Source organism: Carassius auratus, chromosome 31, assembly GCF_003368295.1.
Source record: "Carassius auratus strain Wakin chromosome 31, ASM336829v1, whole genome shotgun sequence".
In the NCBI taxonomy this organism is placed as follows: Eukaryota; Metazoa; Chordata; class Actinopteri; order Cypriniformes; family Cyprinidae; genus Carassius; species Carassius auratus.
In genome coordinates, this window is record NC_039273.1 from 10,623,800 (window position 1) to 10,639,840 (window position 16,041).

Sequence of the window (16,041 nt, forward strand, 5' to 3'; positions counted from 1 at the left end):
CTGTATTTCACATTATTTAAAATGATTATGTTTCACAAGAAAATACCTTTTCAGTCTTTCTACTTAAACATTTTACATTTAATTCAATGAGACTTGCTGTTCTTATGTAATAAATTCTGAAATATATGAGCAATTTCCGGGGTGAAAAATTCCAATACAATGCAATTTTCTTTTTTTCGCATTCACAACCAATTTTGTTTCCATATCAAGATACATTTTGGAGTGGAAGAATGTGGGATGCAGATATGTCAACAGTTATTGGTCTGTTTTAAAGATTTTTTATTATTATTATTTTTTTTAATAATGCATCATATAAAACAATTTTGGATTTTCAATTGCACCATTTATCTCCACTATTTATATTGCATTTGCTGACATCTCACATCAAGTAATACTTTATTCTTATTCTAAGAAATATTCCCATATTGTGCATAACATTGTGATGCTTAAAAACATTTTTTATTTAGTGATTTAAAGCAGCAGTCATGAAGTCATTTATCTCTATATGGGAACAAGATAAATATTATAACTTAGTGTAAATGTTTACAGTGAAGCCTGTTGCTTAAGGCACCTAAAGTCCTGTTATCCAAGTGTATTAGCAGCAGCACAGCACAGATTATTCCAAATCACTTTTCCTTGTCCAGTCTTAAGGAAAGATTTCAGTGGAGTCCCTTCCACCTCTTGCAGTCTAAACAACAACTACTGTACCATCAGTTACAGTTTATGATAATGTAACAAAAAACACAAACAAGCAAAGTCTCATCCAGGTTTATCCCTGTTTGGTAAGGGGAGGAATGTAAGGAGCTGAGATCTTAGTCTCTCACACAAACACACACCAGACGAGAGAAAGAGGACGTACAGGATGTAATTCCTGTCAAGACATATTTATTTTTTTGGTTGATCCTTTTCATTGGAATTAAACCAGATACACTAAAACAAACAAATTCAAGAGAAAACGTAATCAAAATACTTTAACTGATAATTGATGACGCAGTGATCACATTCAGTATTGCTCACAATATTATTCAGTAGCCACAGAGAATACAGAATTAATAAATGGACCACAAGAACCACTACAATTAAGTTATGCAAGTCATCAACTTCATAGATCTTCATAGTTGTAGGAACAAAATGTTTATCTGGTTAGTTTTAAATGTAAACAAACATGTCTTGACCCCCTTTTCTGTGAACATGAATTAGGCAGCAAGCTACAGTAGGTCTGCTCACAGCCCAGCAATACGCATTGGAATAAAAAATATAAAAACTCTTTCCATTTAAGTAAGATTAGAAAATGTTATTATTATTCTTTCTTTCTTATATACATAAAAGGTACTTTGGCATTTGAGTAGTTTTATTCAAGTCTAAGTCACTAAATCAAGGATATCAGCTGCACCATCTTCATCCAGCATGTTTAAAAGAGTATGCACCACCCACCCAGGCAATGCAATACGGGAATGCCAAAATAATTCCAGCAGAAAGTGTACATTTTTGACTTTTAAATGCTCAAATATGGAGCAGAAGCATATGGTTTCCTGATTTCCTTTGAAAATAACATTATTAGAATCCATGACTAAACAGGCATAGTCACAGACAATCAGATGGCACATTCTCAGTTATTGACATGTACAGTACGTGTTGATTTACTCATCGATATAGAGACATGGTCCTGCTCTGATAAAGGTACATGTAACCATCGCAGAAGAGTCTCTTCGCCACACCTTTCATCTCTCGGGGCACTTGATTAGCCAGCTGAGACAGAGGCATATGTAGGTACTGGCCAACCTCAGGACATGCCCGCACTTCTGGGATATTATAGCCATCGATTTCACCTACAAACAGGTAAGTGTGTGATCTACATGTGCAAACCCAGCAAAAGTATTGAACTCAATTCAAGCACACAGTCCACACACACAATTACTTACCAACACGGTCAGCCATACTGTCAAAGAAGATCCAGTCAGTATCCTGAGGTCCGTATTTGACGAAAGAGACATAGTGGCTGGTCTCTATACACAGCACAGCAAACAGCTCGAGTTTCTCCCGTGGAGGCGTGCGGCGATCAGACCCTGAACTCTGTGAGTAAGAGAAGCCCTGAGGAAGAAGCAGGCGCCTGGGCTTGTGGCATCGACGCTGCTGGTGAGAGTGCACCTACACAAACAAATCAGTTAAACATATTACGTTGCATTCAAATGTAGGAACTATATGAAGTTCATGATTTATGATACATACAGTACATGATTTACTTTACTGTAAATAATCCCTTCTAATAATTAGAAAAATTTAATAATGATCAAACCTATGAAAATACCCGAGAAATTACTGCATTTATGGATTATAAATTCATATTTAAAGAATATTCCGATAAATGCAAAATGCATGTTAAACACCCTACCTGAGTGGAACATTTCTCACAGAAATACTTGAATCCTGTATCACTGAACACCGTGTCTCTGAAGCACTCAGCACACTCCTCATTTGCTAGCTGACCACACAACACACACTGCTGAGGACCTAATGAGCAAATAAATATATAACACACACCTCAGATGATTTAATAGAGCACACAGAAAGAGGGATGCACATTACTAGGAACCCCCCCCCCAAGTCATTAATATTTGTAAAGATGTGTAGGACAAGTTACCATCCGCGAGAAGACCAGTGATGTCCAGTTCTGTAGAGGGAATTATTTTTGGAAACATTTTGAAACTCTTCCCTGAGCGAGGCATAGTAAGAATCAGACAGGCAGGCACCTGGAGACATAAGGAAGAGAAAAAAATACTTTGAGCAACAGGTAGATCATACAATGATATATACATCTAGATTGTGGATCCATTTTAATAAGATATTAAGAAAAGCACAATATTAAGAAAAGCACATGCAGGATGTACAGTGTATTCCATAGGTCTTCGCCCCTGCTCCTGGGGTTGGTTCAGCTCCAACCCTAATCACACACTTGAACCAGCTAATCAACTTTTTCAGGATCACTTGAAAAGTCACAGGCCAGGTGTGTTGAAGCAGTTTGGAAATAAACTTTGCAGGACAGTGGGTCCCCAGAAGCAGGGTTGAAGACCTATAGTAAATTCATTTGTGTCACACCAGAAATGGTACAATAAATAGTAGAGAGAAACAGTACCATCTGCAGGTCAACCATGGAATGTCCACTCCAACCAAAATAATACAAATGAGGAACAGAAAGCAGAATCTAAAACACACAGACAAAAGGAAGAATGATACCTCTGCTAGTTTGAGACTGTTGCTGTAAAACGAATGTTCCAGTAGCTGTTGAACTGTCGGCAGGACTAAATGGTGGTTGTGATCCATAAAGATTTGGTAGTAGTAACAGCTTTGCACTTTTTGTCTACTTCCCGAATGGCTGCTAAAGGTAGATACAGGGCAGATAAAGTGAAAACCATACATTAATGCATAAACTCTTTTTGATAATTAACTAGAAGGCATTCTATTAAAATGCTAAGACAACAAAATATACAAAATAATAATTTTCATTATGTTCAATTTGGGTACAGGTTCTTGAATGTCAATCTTCCGCCTTGGCAAAGAGATCATCATGCTAGAATGGTATTACAAGGAGAGGGTGACTTATGAGGACATAACCCATGTCCCCATTTTTCAAAATGCTTCTAAATAATACAGAATGAGTTTTTTTTGAGAAAGTAAAAATGCACAAAGTTTCTTGTGAGGGTTAGGGTAGGTGTAGGGTTGGTGTAGGGCCTTAGAATATACAGTCTGTACAGTATAAAAACCATTACACCTATGGGATGTCCCCACTTTTCACAAAAACAAATGTGTGTGTGTGTGTGTGTGTGTGTGTTATATGGATAGATCACCCAGGCTTTGTTGAGCACAAAAGAAGATATTTTGAAAAATGATGGTAACTAAATAGCTCAGAAGCCACCGGAGAAAAAAAAATACTATGAAGGTAAATGGCTACAGTCAAATATTTGGTTACCAACATTCTTCAGAATATCTTCTTTTGTGTTCAACAGAAAAAAGAAATTCATACATTTTTGAAAGGGCATGAGGGTGAATAAATGGTGAACTATCCCTTTACATGGTATAATAGTTTTAGAATAAATATTTTGGTACTTCCTTAAATTACTAAGAATAAACAATTAAACCATGAAGGAACTAGAATAGCTAAATTCCTTATGACTCATGTCCCTACTGACAAAAAAAAAAGAAATCAATGAAAAAGCTCTCTACCAGAGTTTGAGTGGCGGATCTAGAGAGAGAATCTCTTGCATGATGAGAGAGAGGAACTCCTCGGGATCTGCACACATCAAGAAAAACACTACGCTTTGTGCAAGTCTATAAAACAGCCAAGATCTCTTATATAGATAATGAGATATAAATAATTTGTGGAAACAGCTGTGTAATATTTTGGATCTGCATTTTGATGGCTTGAAGAGAAATGTAAATTTGGACATTTTCCTTCAATATTCTGTTTGAAACTTGACATTGTTAGCCGAATATGGCTATGACATAAAAGATAGCATACCCTTCTCATCTGTGGTGTAAGTGGGGCAGTGCTCCCGATTCTGTAATTGTTTCCGAAGATTCATCACACTGCGCTCTGATACAAAGCCTTGTCTGTAAATGAGAGAAAATTAGTTTATTCAAGCTCTCCCATATGCATACATGTACAATAAGGGTGATTGAAATGTCTGCTTATAATGACAAAAAAATTATAGAAATAAGAAACCAAATGCAGGCCACAAGCTCACTTGCGGAGAGGGTTGACAATGTTCTTTAGCAGAATGTTTTGAATGGTTTCATGTTCGGTAGACTTAAAAAGCATAGAATCCAGTACTGATGAACAGGAAAACACACTGGATAAAAAAATAAAAATATTCCGAGATTAAATGTCAGATGTAAAAATAAAAAATCTATGTGTGTGCCGTGTCTAAGATGATGAGTTCTAACCTGAACAGGGCAGAGTCCATATAACAGGAGTTGCAGTGACCCTGAATGCCTTTCTTCTTACCAATCAATCGCTTGGACACATCTTCTGTTCTAATAGGTGGTACATTCTCCTGTTCCTCATATACAATTGCCCCATTATGATCTGTTACAGAGAAGAAGAATGAGGCACACATGTAATGTTCTACAAGTTACACTACATTAGGTGGCAACATAATATTTGTGGATGTAATCTACCAGTGAAAATGTCACTGGTGAACACCTTGACACACCCACATTAGGTACAGTACATTGTAATTTTGTCACACAAACTGTATCACCAGGTCTTACCAGAATGTCCATTAAAGTGCTGCTCCTTTGCACCAGAAAAACGATCATCAGGCCGACAAGATGATAATTTCACAAATAAACCACAACGAGGAGGACAGTTAAAGTAACGTTTTCCTTTATATGTCCCATCAGTCACACCGGCACTGCTGTTCTCCTAAGAAAAAAAAAAATAAATATATTGCAGTATTTCAAATTAGTTCAACAAATTGTGAAACTGGCTTAAAGTTTTTATGTCATTTCAGAACTACAGGAATTTTTGAAAGATGACGAGCTGCACTGGCATATAGAGGACATACCAGTTCCAGTCCAGCAATCGTCTCAAGACAATCAGGTAAACTGCCAACCCAGCGGACAATTCCATAAGCTAGCTCTTTTCCCAGGATCTGCACTAGGGAGCCAACAGTAATTTCGTCAAAATCAGTAACACCCCCCATCTCGGAGCCCTGAGAAGTGTCCATTTTTTCAGTTTCATCTGCTCACAAGAAAAAACAAAAACAAAACGCACATCAAACTAACACCACTATATTGAAAGGATAGAATAAATTGTTTGCACGAGTGTCCATGCCCAAATGCTTTTACCTAAGTTGTGTTACTGTATGTGTTGTTTCTGTGTTATAAGTATACAGAAACCTGTACAAACAAATTACCTTTATTTAATGGCTCCTCTTTAATTACAAAATCCAATGGGACCAACATCTCACCCCCTTGCTTCCCCTCTTTATCCCTATCCTGAGGAAAGGAACATTTTAGGATATTTTCCTTACTATAACTTTGTACGATAGCTCATCTTTGTGTAATAGGTGAACTCACTATTGTACATTAATCTGTCCATACTGTTTTGTTTTTTCCTCTACATACATCTTTACTTATTCAATATGTAATACTCATATGTGTAATTTTCTTTAAATATAATTTAGCTTACCTTTTTTTTTTTTGCAGCTGTGACATAGCAATTTCCCTTGCAGGCTTAATAAAGTATATGCTATTTAAGTCTAAGTCTAATAAGAGGTATAATTTTATTGTGGGGCTAGTATTTACAGTATATGAACACTTAGATTATTATTATACATTTTTTTGGACTTGTTTCTATTATCCTATCAATCCAGTTTTGCTTTTGTCTTTAGATAAAAGCAGAACTAACAAGCAAATCTAACCTGTATGCTGTTTTTATTTTATTCAATCTAAAAGGAAGTCAGTACTCACAGTAGATATGAGAACCATTTTACCATCTGGGCTGTCCTTTATATCCATAATCATGCCATGGTGATCATTTATGTCACTAAGAAAGGTAACTCTGTCTCCAACTTTGAGAGGTTCAGTAGATGTCATGGACAGGGAAGACTGAGTTGGTAGCAGCGGTGCTGATGGTTTATGATCCACTGGTTTGATTCTTGTAAAAGGGGCAAAAATGCCTGAGTTTTTAGGACATGTGAAGTATGTTTGGTGGAGGTAGGAACCATCATTTTGGCCTTTTTCTTTATCTTCCCCCTGAGAATAGATGAGAATTTTTCGACTTATTATAAGACCATGTTACCCTTAGTGGGTTGCTCATATTATTCCACCTCTATTCTCTTTTCAACAATACTACAGACACAGGCTCACTCATGCAAACAGGTTACTCACCTGCAGTTCCACCCCAAAGAAGACTCCTCTTATAGGATCAGACATATAAGATGAAGTTGAAAGACCGTATCGAATCACACCTTTGAGCCATTGCCCATTATATTCCACGTAAACCTGACTGCCTTCAGACAGATTTGACGCCTCCTTTAAAGCCTCAGGATCTTTCAGTGCCAAGAGTCGCATTTCATTTGATTCAAGAGCAAGCAGTAATTCTGCTGATCTGGGCTTCAGTTGCTGCAGAAGAACTTCATTAAGGTATACATCGAATGGTGTGCCCATACAAACTACAGGCATATTTCTGTCATTTCTCTTTTGCCATAAATCAAATCGCTGTTTACCTATGAAGCATATTTGACCAGCGTTTATGTGGCTATTTGGTGAAGGTGGATTTGCAGTTATAATGAAGTATATATTGTTGTCAGCTGAAGCCATTTCTTGAAAATGTCACTTGGAAAACTGAAGTACGTCAAGCTTTTGCTTTACACCAGTGTGGGCATGGGCCTAAAGCCTTGGAGTCACTTGCTCACTTCCTCTACATAAAGCATATTTCTCTCCTTCGTCATTTAAATACCCTCAGAACGTAAAAAATTTAAAACATCTGCGACGGTAGATAGAAGGAGCTGCGTAGACACCCTCTGTAAAAAAAAAAGCCAACAGTTAAAGTTAATGCTAGTAACTTTTGTTTGTTTGTAGTTAATTGATATATTGATCTGGCACACTATATGTTTATTAAAACGAAGTTTTTAAATAATTTAACTAGCACTCAGAAGCGATTTCATAAACTTAATTATTCCCAATTAAATAGCGCAAACATTCGATCTGATTGTGCGGAATTCCTTACCAGTAAGTTAGTAACGTTACTTTCGATTTCTGTATCCCAAAACGAATCTCGTTAGACTGCAAAACTGTCAGTCTTCGTCCTCTTCCATCCAAACAGTTAAAATGTTTTTAGTATAAATACAGTGATGTTTATAATCCTGCTCTAAATGTAACTACTCTCCAGACACAGTTACAGTCGGTCTGTAAAGTTTCGAACAGCCAGGCGTAGTTCAGGAGTACGGCTCCAAAACAAACCTATAGAATCGTCTGGTGAGAGCTGTGTTTTGATTGGATGGTGACTGTACACGTAATCACAGGCGTCGTCGCGGTTTTATGACATCTGTGTTTTGGTGTGAAGATGGCAGAACGTGAAACGCTAAAGAGAGAAATAGAGGAATTGCAAAGTAAGTGTGACTGCTTTATTACTATTGCGATATTTTAGCGTGGTTCAAAGTGAAGACCTTAAACCTTTCCCAAAACCCTTCATTCGATATAAGTCACATTTACTTCGGGAATGAAGTATTCAGTAACAACGTGGCTGAACTAACCGTTATCCATTAAGCTAATATATTCACTCATTTTTAGATGTTTATGTTTGTAATTTCTGACTTGTCGCATATTCATTTTTCCTCGTCGTTGCTGCTGGTTTATTGCTGGTTGTTGTAGAGCAGTCTCTTAGCGAAAGTGACAACCAAAGGGACAGAAATGTCCCATATTTTCATGTGCATATATTTTTTTATATTTGTTTATGATTGCATTTGTATGGCTTTTACTAAATTCGAATGATTCATGAATTTATAATTACTTATTTGAGGACGAATACTTATTTGAATAATATATTTCACTTATTTAAAATTCTAAATATTTTACATTGAATTAAAAAAATGCAATTCTAAATGTACACACACACACACATGCACACACACACATATTGCATTTACTAAAGTCCATTTTACTCATTTTTAAATAATCAGCTCAGCTCAGTTCAGTTTAGTTTTAACATAACCATACATGCTTAATTGCTTATTCTTTACTTTGCAGACCTCATTAATGACTATAAAAGTACTCATGGTGATGTTTCTTCAAGTTCCACCCAGTGGGGTCGTGCCAGACATGATTCAAGGAGGGGTCAGTGTCGGGGTCATGCCTCATACTATGCACAATCATATTCATCACTGCCACAACCGTATGTGCCTCATTCTTCTGGCAGCTGGAGAAAAACATACTCGCTTAACAAAAAGACCATCAGGACAATTGGGAGGCATGTTTCTCACCCAGCTGTGGACCACCTGAACCAGCCTCATCACCACATCACTACACCTGGAGCCACTGCTACTGGGAATAGTGCTGCAACTGTTGGAATCAACAGTGTTTTATTTAAAAAGTTACCAGCTGGGCAAACCGCAGTTAAATCTACAACGTCTTCACTCAGTGTCCAGAGTGAGACTTCAAAGGAGAGGAAAAGTAAAGCAAGTGGAAAGAGGACTTTGATTTTATCTTCAACGGGAAAAAACGATCATTTCTGCTCATCTGCCCATGCACTAACTGATTCTGCTTCAACATCAGACCCTGAAATGAAGATAAAACACACTTTAAAAACATCATCAGCTGTGAACAATCCCTCTATCCCTTCACCTGTGAAACCTCCAGCTCTAGTTCAAGTCAAACCACACCTTTCCACTGCTGCCTTATCCAATAGGACTGTAATGCCAACAGCCAATAGAGACTGTACTATGGCTTCTTCTGTCTCCAACCTTCAGCCTCGGGCTTCCTTGAGTCCCACAAAGCTCCAGCTTAAGCTAGACTCAACTCAGACACAAGTAGCCTCGCCATGTCATAAGAGATCTCAGTTTATATGGGTGAAAAACCAAGAGATGGTAAATATAAAAAGCACGCTTAAGCCAGTGACCTCTGGATGCTCTCCTGGGACAGCCACTGTCAAACGAGCTTCAAGCTGCAATAGGAGGGGGTCTCGCAAGCCTAATCTTTCCCGTGGAGCTCCTAAGACCTCAAAATACACCTGGGTGTCTTCATCTTCCTCCTTGTCAACAGCTGGAAAAGCAAACACTTCAACGAAAAGACCACGCAAACCCCTTGCATCCAAATCTATTAAAATCCCTGTAAGAACATCTCAAGGTGGACCGGAGGGACCGAAGAAAGAAAAGAGATGTGCTACAACTTTAACAACCTTATTAAAAAAGTCTAAAGCTACAGGTGCCTCCACGTCCCATGCTGGCCATGCCAGCCGCTATCGCTGGAAGGCAGCTGGACAAAACACAACAGCAAATGCATCTAGCTCAACTTCTAGGACTACCCATAAGGGCACAGTCTATCGATGGACAGCTAACAAGCATGGTCAAAAAAGGGAAAAGGGATCTGCTCTGTCTTCAACCCCCACCCACATGAACCCCACTACCACTCCACTGTCAGCTGGAGGTTTTAAACTCAGAAGCCAAACCAAGATCATTAGAAGATCTGCTAGCAAGTGAGACTTCTGCTTTGTTAAGATTGTGATGTGTGTATATATACAATTATGCCAGGGGATGTGAGAAGTCAGAATTAATTTTAGGCATGCACTAATATAAACATTTTGGCTGGCCTGATCATGCTATGGCCAAAATCTGATAAATTATTAATATTAAAATGTTATACTATTTTGTTTAAAATTTTATTTATCATTGTTATTATTATTAATTTATTTACTTTATAAACTTTAAAAGTAAATATTTATTTATTTATAATCTTTTTTTTTTTTTTTTATGAATTTCTGTTTTCTGTTTATATATATAACCCTAACTTGTAGATCTATATATTTTTCCACATGCAGGAGTAGTTATCTGTCCTGTTAAAAAAGACAGATAATGAATAACTACTTCTGTGACGCATTGAAATGTATGATTTATTAGTGGAATTATTAAACACAAGAAAATTTGAAACGTATTCATGACACATATAAAATCATTTGACTATTGACATTCTAAATAAAAAAAAAATTACAAAACACAACAAAAAGGTTAAAAAAAAATACATAGAAAACATGGAAATGTCCTGGAATGTCTTTTAGCACAAATTGTAGAAACCCTTTGGCCTTTTTTTAAGTGTAGAATGATTGCAAATGTCACAGCTGGTGGCAATATTGTTCTTAAACTGTCCTCTAGAGGGCAACACATAGTTAGTTCTTTAAATTTCCTTTGCACTTAATTTAAACAAAATGAGCAAACTTCTACCTTTTATTGACTTCTGTAACTTACTACAAATCCTATTCTTATTATTTTTTCATGTATGTTTTTTTTATGTCTATATGTAGTCCCTCCTTAGAGAAAAGACACTGCCCCATTGTGCAGACTTTAAGGAGCAGGTTTTCTTTGCATAGACGGACACACACTCCGGTGAAGACTCCAACCAATGCCAGGCAACCACAGCCCAAAGTGCTGGTTTCATTTGGCAGACACAAGCTCCGCCGTCTCTCTCTGACCTCCACCTCGCCCAGGACCTCAACACCAGGTCAGTTACTATGATTACACATTCACAAAATGCTTTGCAACTCTCAAAACACAATGGAACTCTACCTCTGCCCTTTTTAAATGAACTGATTGTTTTTGCCCCCTCTGTGACTAATTGGTTTAATTAGTAATTAACACAAAACAGTCTCTGGAAAATTAATTATCGCTGCTTTGTTTGTATTCCTCTGAGAGAGGTTGAGATGAGCTTTATGTTCCCATGGAAGCACAAAGCTGCAGCAGAGATGAACAGTACACTGGGTATTGTCATGAAAATAAAATCTTAACATAGATGAGATCATGGAAATCTTCCAGTCGGTCACATACTTTCCTGTATTTATTTATTTATTTATTTTTTCAAATTTATATTTCTTACAAGTTTTATTTCTGATATGTACTTTAAATATTTTAATATACCATCTATATGTCCCACATTAATGTCTATTGTCTTGATATTGTTTGAAAGTGTGCACACCACAATGATCTGTTTAGCCTACCCTTTTATTATCCATACTACTTACATAAATATAGATTTCTTCACATTTCTGTGTGAGTTTGTTGTGTTTGTAACATCCCTAAACCTGCATCACATTTTGTGAGAATATAATTGTGATATTGCTGCAAAATTCACAGCTTCTCTGCTTCAGGTAGCTTTTTCATTTGCCATTTAGTAGACTTTAATACTGTTTAACACATTTAACCTATTTCTTTTTCTTTTGTTTTTCTATTGTGACATTTCCTAATTATGGAAGATAATGAATAAAGTCTATTGGCTATGACCGTACACCTCCAATAGAGGGCAGCATGTTCCCAGCAGCCTGATTGGTTTAAGAGGGAGTAGGTTTGGGTGTAATGGCCCGTATCCGTTGGGGATAGGAGGAGTTAATTAATTGCCCAATCGGGTCGTGATGGTGTACATGTGCCGATAGCGGGTAATTTGCAGCAGTGGCATACCGAATACGGCTACACTATCAAACCCTGCCAGCGCACTCGCTCAGTAGATAAAAAGGAGCTAATGCGTAATTATCCCTTTGCAAATTGGATTGTTTAAACGAACTGGAGAATATAAGCCCAACCTGATGGAAAGCAATCACTGTTTTTACAGCCAGCTCCACCCCATTCACAATCTCACTGTAATCGCTTGCGGTCTGTTTCTGCGCACATTAGAATAGCAGTATTACCATAAAACTGTCTTCCTTTTGCATACCTCTAAATTGCCCATGTCTCTTCGATATTATTCCTACCAAGGTCTTGTAATAGGAAGTTTTGTCTTGTGCCAGCCAGGTAATGCTTTTATGGGTGGATGTGAAGAGAGAGGGGGCAAGTGGGAAAGACAGGGCGAGTGATGGAGGGGTTAGCCAGAGGGACTCTGTGCAGGAGATAAGAGTGGCTAATAAAGAGCAAATTGAATTACTAATGAAGAGGAAGAGGGCAGCCACGTTAAAAACACTACTAACTGCTCCTCTACACTGCCATGGCCACCGGCACATTCCTTCTCTGATGAGTGCCCACCACATGTCTCTCTCTCTCTCCCTCCCGCTCTATCTGTTTACTGAGGCTGGTTGGTTATCTGTTGGGGGATTTAAAGGGGCATAAACCTAAGTGAGCAGTTAGGAGTGTAATGAATTGCGGGCAGGGGAGAAGCGCCTCGATAATCCCATAAAATAGATAAATGACAGAACACAATAGTGGAGGAGATGAGAGGGAGAGAGAAAAGGAGAAGAGAGGGAATGAAGCGGCCTGAAGCGTCTCAACAGAATTTTGGCTTAGGACTCTTGAGGGTTCATAGACAAATAAATGGAACTTAGTGTGGTCTGATTAGTCCTCACTCAGTACAGAGCAGCTTCATATATTTTATGGATGCATTTACACCCTTACAAGGTCTTCCAATGATTTGCTGTGGCTACATGCTACACTACGTACATGTTTTTTTCTTCTTCTTTTTATTTTTTTACTATTTTTGATCAAATAAATACAGCCTGGTGAGCATAAGAGACTGCTTTCAAAAAATAAACGTCTTTGTTTGACATATGACAAAGCACTGAAAGCTTTTTGTCATCTGCTTCAATTGCTATGGCTTTTTGCTGGGTTGCCGCACTTGAAATATCTCCTGCTTTTGGTGTTTATTAATTAATTTACTTATATATGTAATTATTTATAAATCAAAATTACTGCCTAGATGACAATTTATCATATTAACACATTTATTAAAATTTTTTCTCAATTTAAAAAAAATAATAAAAAAATAAAGAAATAAAGAAAAATTCAATGGTCTCTTTTTTTTTTTTTTGTAAACATTAGTATATTAGTATAGTATAAGGAATAAGTAGAATCTTTATGTGGGTTATTTAATCTGCATAACTGACTTCAGATCTCTCCCTCATGTGTGTTTGTGCAGGCAGCCTTTCTCCCATGTGTTTAAGTGATTAACTTGAGGGTGACTTGCTGTGGCTTTATTTGGTATGATGTATATACACCTCCACCCTATCCCCTCCCATTCCACACACACAAATACACTCTGTTAGGTCAAAGTTTTAACATCTCTGCAAACCATTGGTATTTTAATATGTGAATCAGAGGGCAGCATTTATATTTTTTCAGCTCACACACATGCTGACCTGCTCAGGCATTGATATGGAAGGCTTACGAATAAGCTGGAGTCGGGTATGTCTCTCTTCTCGTAAATGCATACTTGCATAGTCATCTTACCGCAATTCCACAAACACACCCATATACACACCTTAGCCCTGACTACCTCCCTGGGGTACCTTTTTATTTGCCCATAAATCACTTGTCCAGTCTTTCACAGCTCTGATCTCGCTATTATTTTCCACTCGATCTGATGGTGCCGTCCCTCACTAGTTCACGTAAAGTTTACACAACTGCAGTCGGTGGCCAGCCACACACGAAAGTGCCAACAGTAGCTAAATATAGTATTGCAATGTTAATCTTTTAGCTTTTTATCTTTTTTGTTGTGTAAGTTTTGTGTTTCTATGTAAAAGACCTTTTATGAGATCTGTGGTCATTTACGTCATTAACTCACATTATATATCGTTCAAATCTTTACAATTTGGAGTATTGGTATTTTATTATATTCAGAGCTGCAGCCTAATTCACAGGGTCCCTACATAGTGTTCACCGCTCCCTATACAACAAGCAAGGTTTTGTTCAGTGGTATCAGTTAAGTTTAGCATGTATTATTTAACTATATATATATATATATATATATATATATATATATACACATACATACATACATAATATATATAAATGTGTTTACACGCACACACACGTGCTCTTGTTTTTGTGACATATCAGGACACAATTCTGTATAATGACATGGGTATGACACAGCAGAGGGTGACTTATGAGGACATAAGCCATGTCCCCATTTTTCAAAACGCTTAGAAATCAAACCGAATGAGTTTGTTTTGAGAAAGTAAAAATGCACAAAGTTTCCTGTGTGGGTTAGGGTTAGGTGTAGGGTTGGTGTAGGGCCATGGGATATACAGTTTCTACAGTATAAAAACCATTACGCCTATGGGATGTCCCCATTTTTCACAAAAAAACAAACGTGTTTGTGTGTGTGTGTATGTATGTATACGGTGCATACAAAGCTGGATGTTGGAGTGTACAGGAAATGCAATGAACTGCCAAACAAACTGACAATAATTTTTCAAGCATTAGTTCTAGAATACCATTTGTATTAACATGACCCAATTCAACCCCCCTACTGGCAACACACATTGTAAATTTTAGAGGTGACAGCCAGTGCGTCAGTCTACTCCTGCCTTTAAACATTCGTTCCTTATGTGGTTTGTTTATTTTAGTTTGTTTTTTTGCATCACTCACTAGTTCACACTTCCTTTAGTTTCTGCCACTTTTTTTCACACCACTGCTGCTCCCTCATCTGCCGGATCCCATTCCCGGACCCCCCACCCCACCTCCCGTTCTTACAATATGCCTCTGCCATATTGAGTAAGCATCCCAGCTCCTTTCCAGTAATATATACCCTGTTTATGACAAATGTGTGTCGGCTGACCCTGGTTTACTTGATCCACATGCCCTCCTGATCCTAGGTTAGCATTGCGGTGCAAAACAGGAACCCTCCCTTTAAACTTTGTGGTGTAGTATTGTTAGTTATGGATATTCAGTTGTATTGCATTTGCATGAATACTACAGTTTTGTTTTTGTTATTTTTTGGACCAGGTTTGTGTGTAAAGGGAGAAATCCAATAGGGATACGAAACACAAATTAAAGCAAATATAACCTGAATGGCAGATGAATCAGAACCTAAAAGAAATAGAAGTTATTTACATGGGCCAACATAGTGTCTTAACTTCTCTCAACTGTCACCCGAGATATATTTGCTTTAAATACCACAATGCCACAGTGGTTTCATCAGCTGTGTCAGTCACGCTTGTACTCGCACACCGTCGACCCTCAGTCTGTGGGCCGAACATTCTGCTCATTCCACATCACTTTCTCAGGCCCTGCATGTCAAACAGATGGGCCAACTTGCACTTTAATGGGGTAATATCTCCCCTCCACCAGTGTCCACTGGATAAACATCCAACTACTCAAATTCGTGCTCTGTACTGGTCCCGGCACGCACACACCAACCTGTTCATAATGTGTCCAGGAGGCCTGTCTTTGGGAGGACCACCCACCACCTGTTAACAGCTATTGTGTGTGTGTGTGTGTGTGGGTGGATGTTCAGTATATCTCAACTTATCTGTCCCTCAGCTGTCTGTTGTCAGTTTCTCTCTGTCCGGTTGGTGTTGGTACAACTGCCAATAACTTTCACCATGTTCTCTCCAGTTCCATTTAT

The 16,041-nt window shown here is 37.8% G+C and overlaps 2 protein-coding genes across 6 annotated transcripts in view; one reads left to right on the forward strand and one right to left on the reverse strand.

Annotated features, from left to right (window-relative positions):
• Nucleotides 1-847: 847 nt before the first annotated feature.
• On the reverse strand, nucleotides 848-7,969 carry LOC113050522 (ubiquitin carboxyl-terminal hydrolase CYLD-like). 3 transcript variants are annotated; one of them, XM_026213543.1, is made up of 15 exons: nucleotides 7,733-7,969; nucleotides 6,892-7,526; nucleotides 6,472-6,756; nucleotides 5,916-5,997; nucleotides 5,565-5,740; nucleotides 5,269-5,422; nucleotides 4,942-5,083; nucleotides 4,743-4,847; nucleotides 4,517-4,608; nucleotides 4,222-4,288; nucleotides 3,235-3,373; nucleotides 2,642-2,750; nucleotides 2,393-2,511; nucleotides 1,923-2,148; nucleotides 848-1,829 (listed from the first exon to the last, which is right to left on the reverse strand). In XM_026213543.1, the coding sequence occupies exons 2-15, from the start codon at nucleotides 7,321-7,323 to the stop codon at nucleotides 1,645-1,647; spliced, it is 2,313 nt and encodes a 770-aa protein (XP_026069328.1). In that variant the 5' UTR covers nucleotides 7,324-7,526; nucleotides 7,733-7,969; the 3' UTR covers nucleotides 848-1,644. The 3 variants fall into 3 exon arrangements, with proteins under 3 accessions (XP_026069328.1, XP_026069327.1, XP_026069329.1); XM_026213542.1 differs by having other exon boundaries at nucleotides 3,235-3,376; XM_026213544.1 differs by lacking the exon at nucleotides 7,733-7,969 and having other exon boundaries at nucleotides 3,235-3,376; nucleotides 6,892-7,125; nucleotides 7,230-7,352.
• Nucleotides 7,970-8,033: 64 nt separating this feature from the next.
• Nucleotides 8,034-16,041, forward strand: part of LOC113050524 (zinc finger CCCH domain-containing protein 3-like) — a 65,975-nt gene continuing 57,967 nt past the window's right edge. For all 3 annotated transcript variants that reach the window (XR_003276777.1, XM_026213545.1, XM_026213546.1), the window contains exons 1-3: nucleotides 8,034-8,114; nucleotides 8,752-10,195; nucleotides 11,018-11,214. Coding sequence is in view for 2 of the 3 variants with exons in the window: in XM_026213545.1 (XP_026069330.1) it covers nucleotides 8,069-8,114; nucleotides 8,752-10,195; nucleotides 11,018-11,214 (1,687 nt within the window). In the remaining variant the exon portion in view is untranslated. The remainder of the gene's footprint in view (nucleotides 8,115-8,751; nucleotides 10,196-11,017; nucleotides 11,215-16,041) is intronic.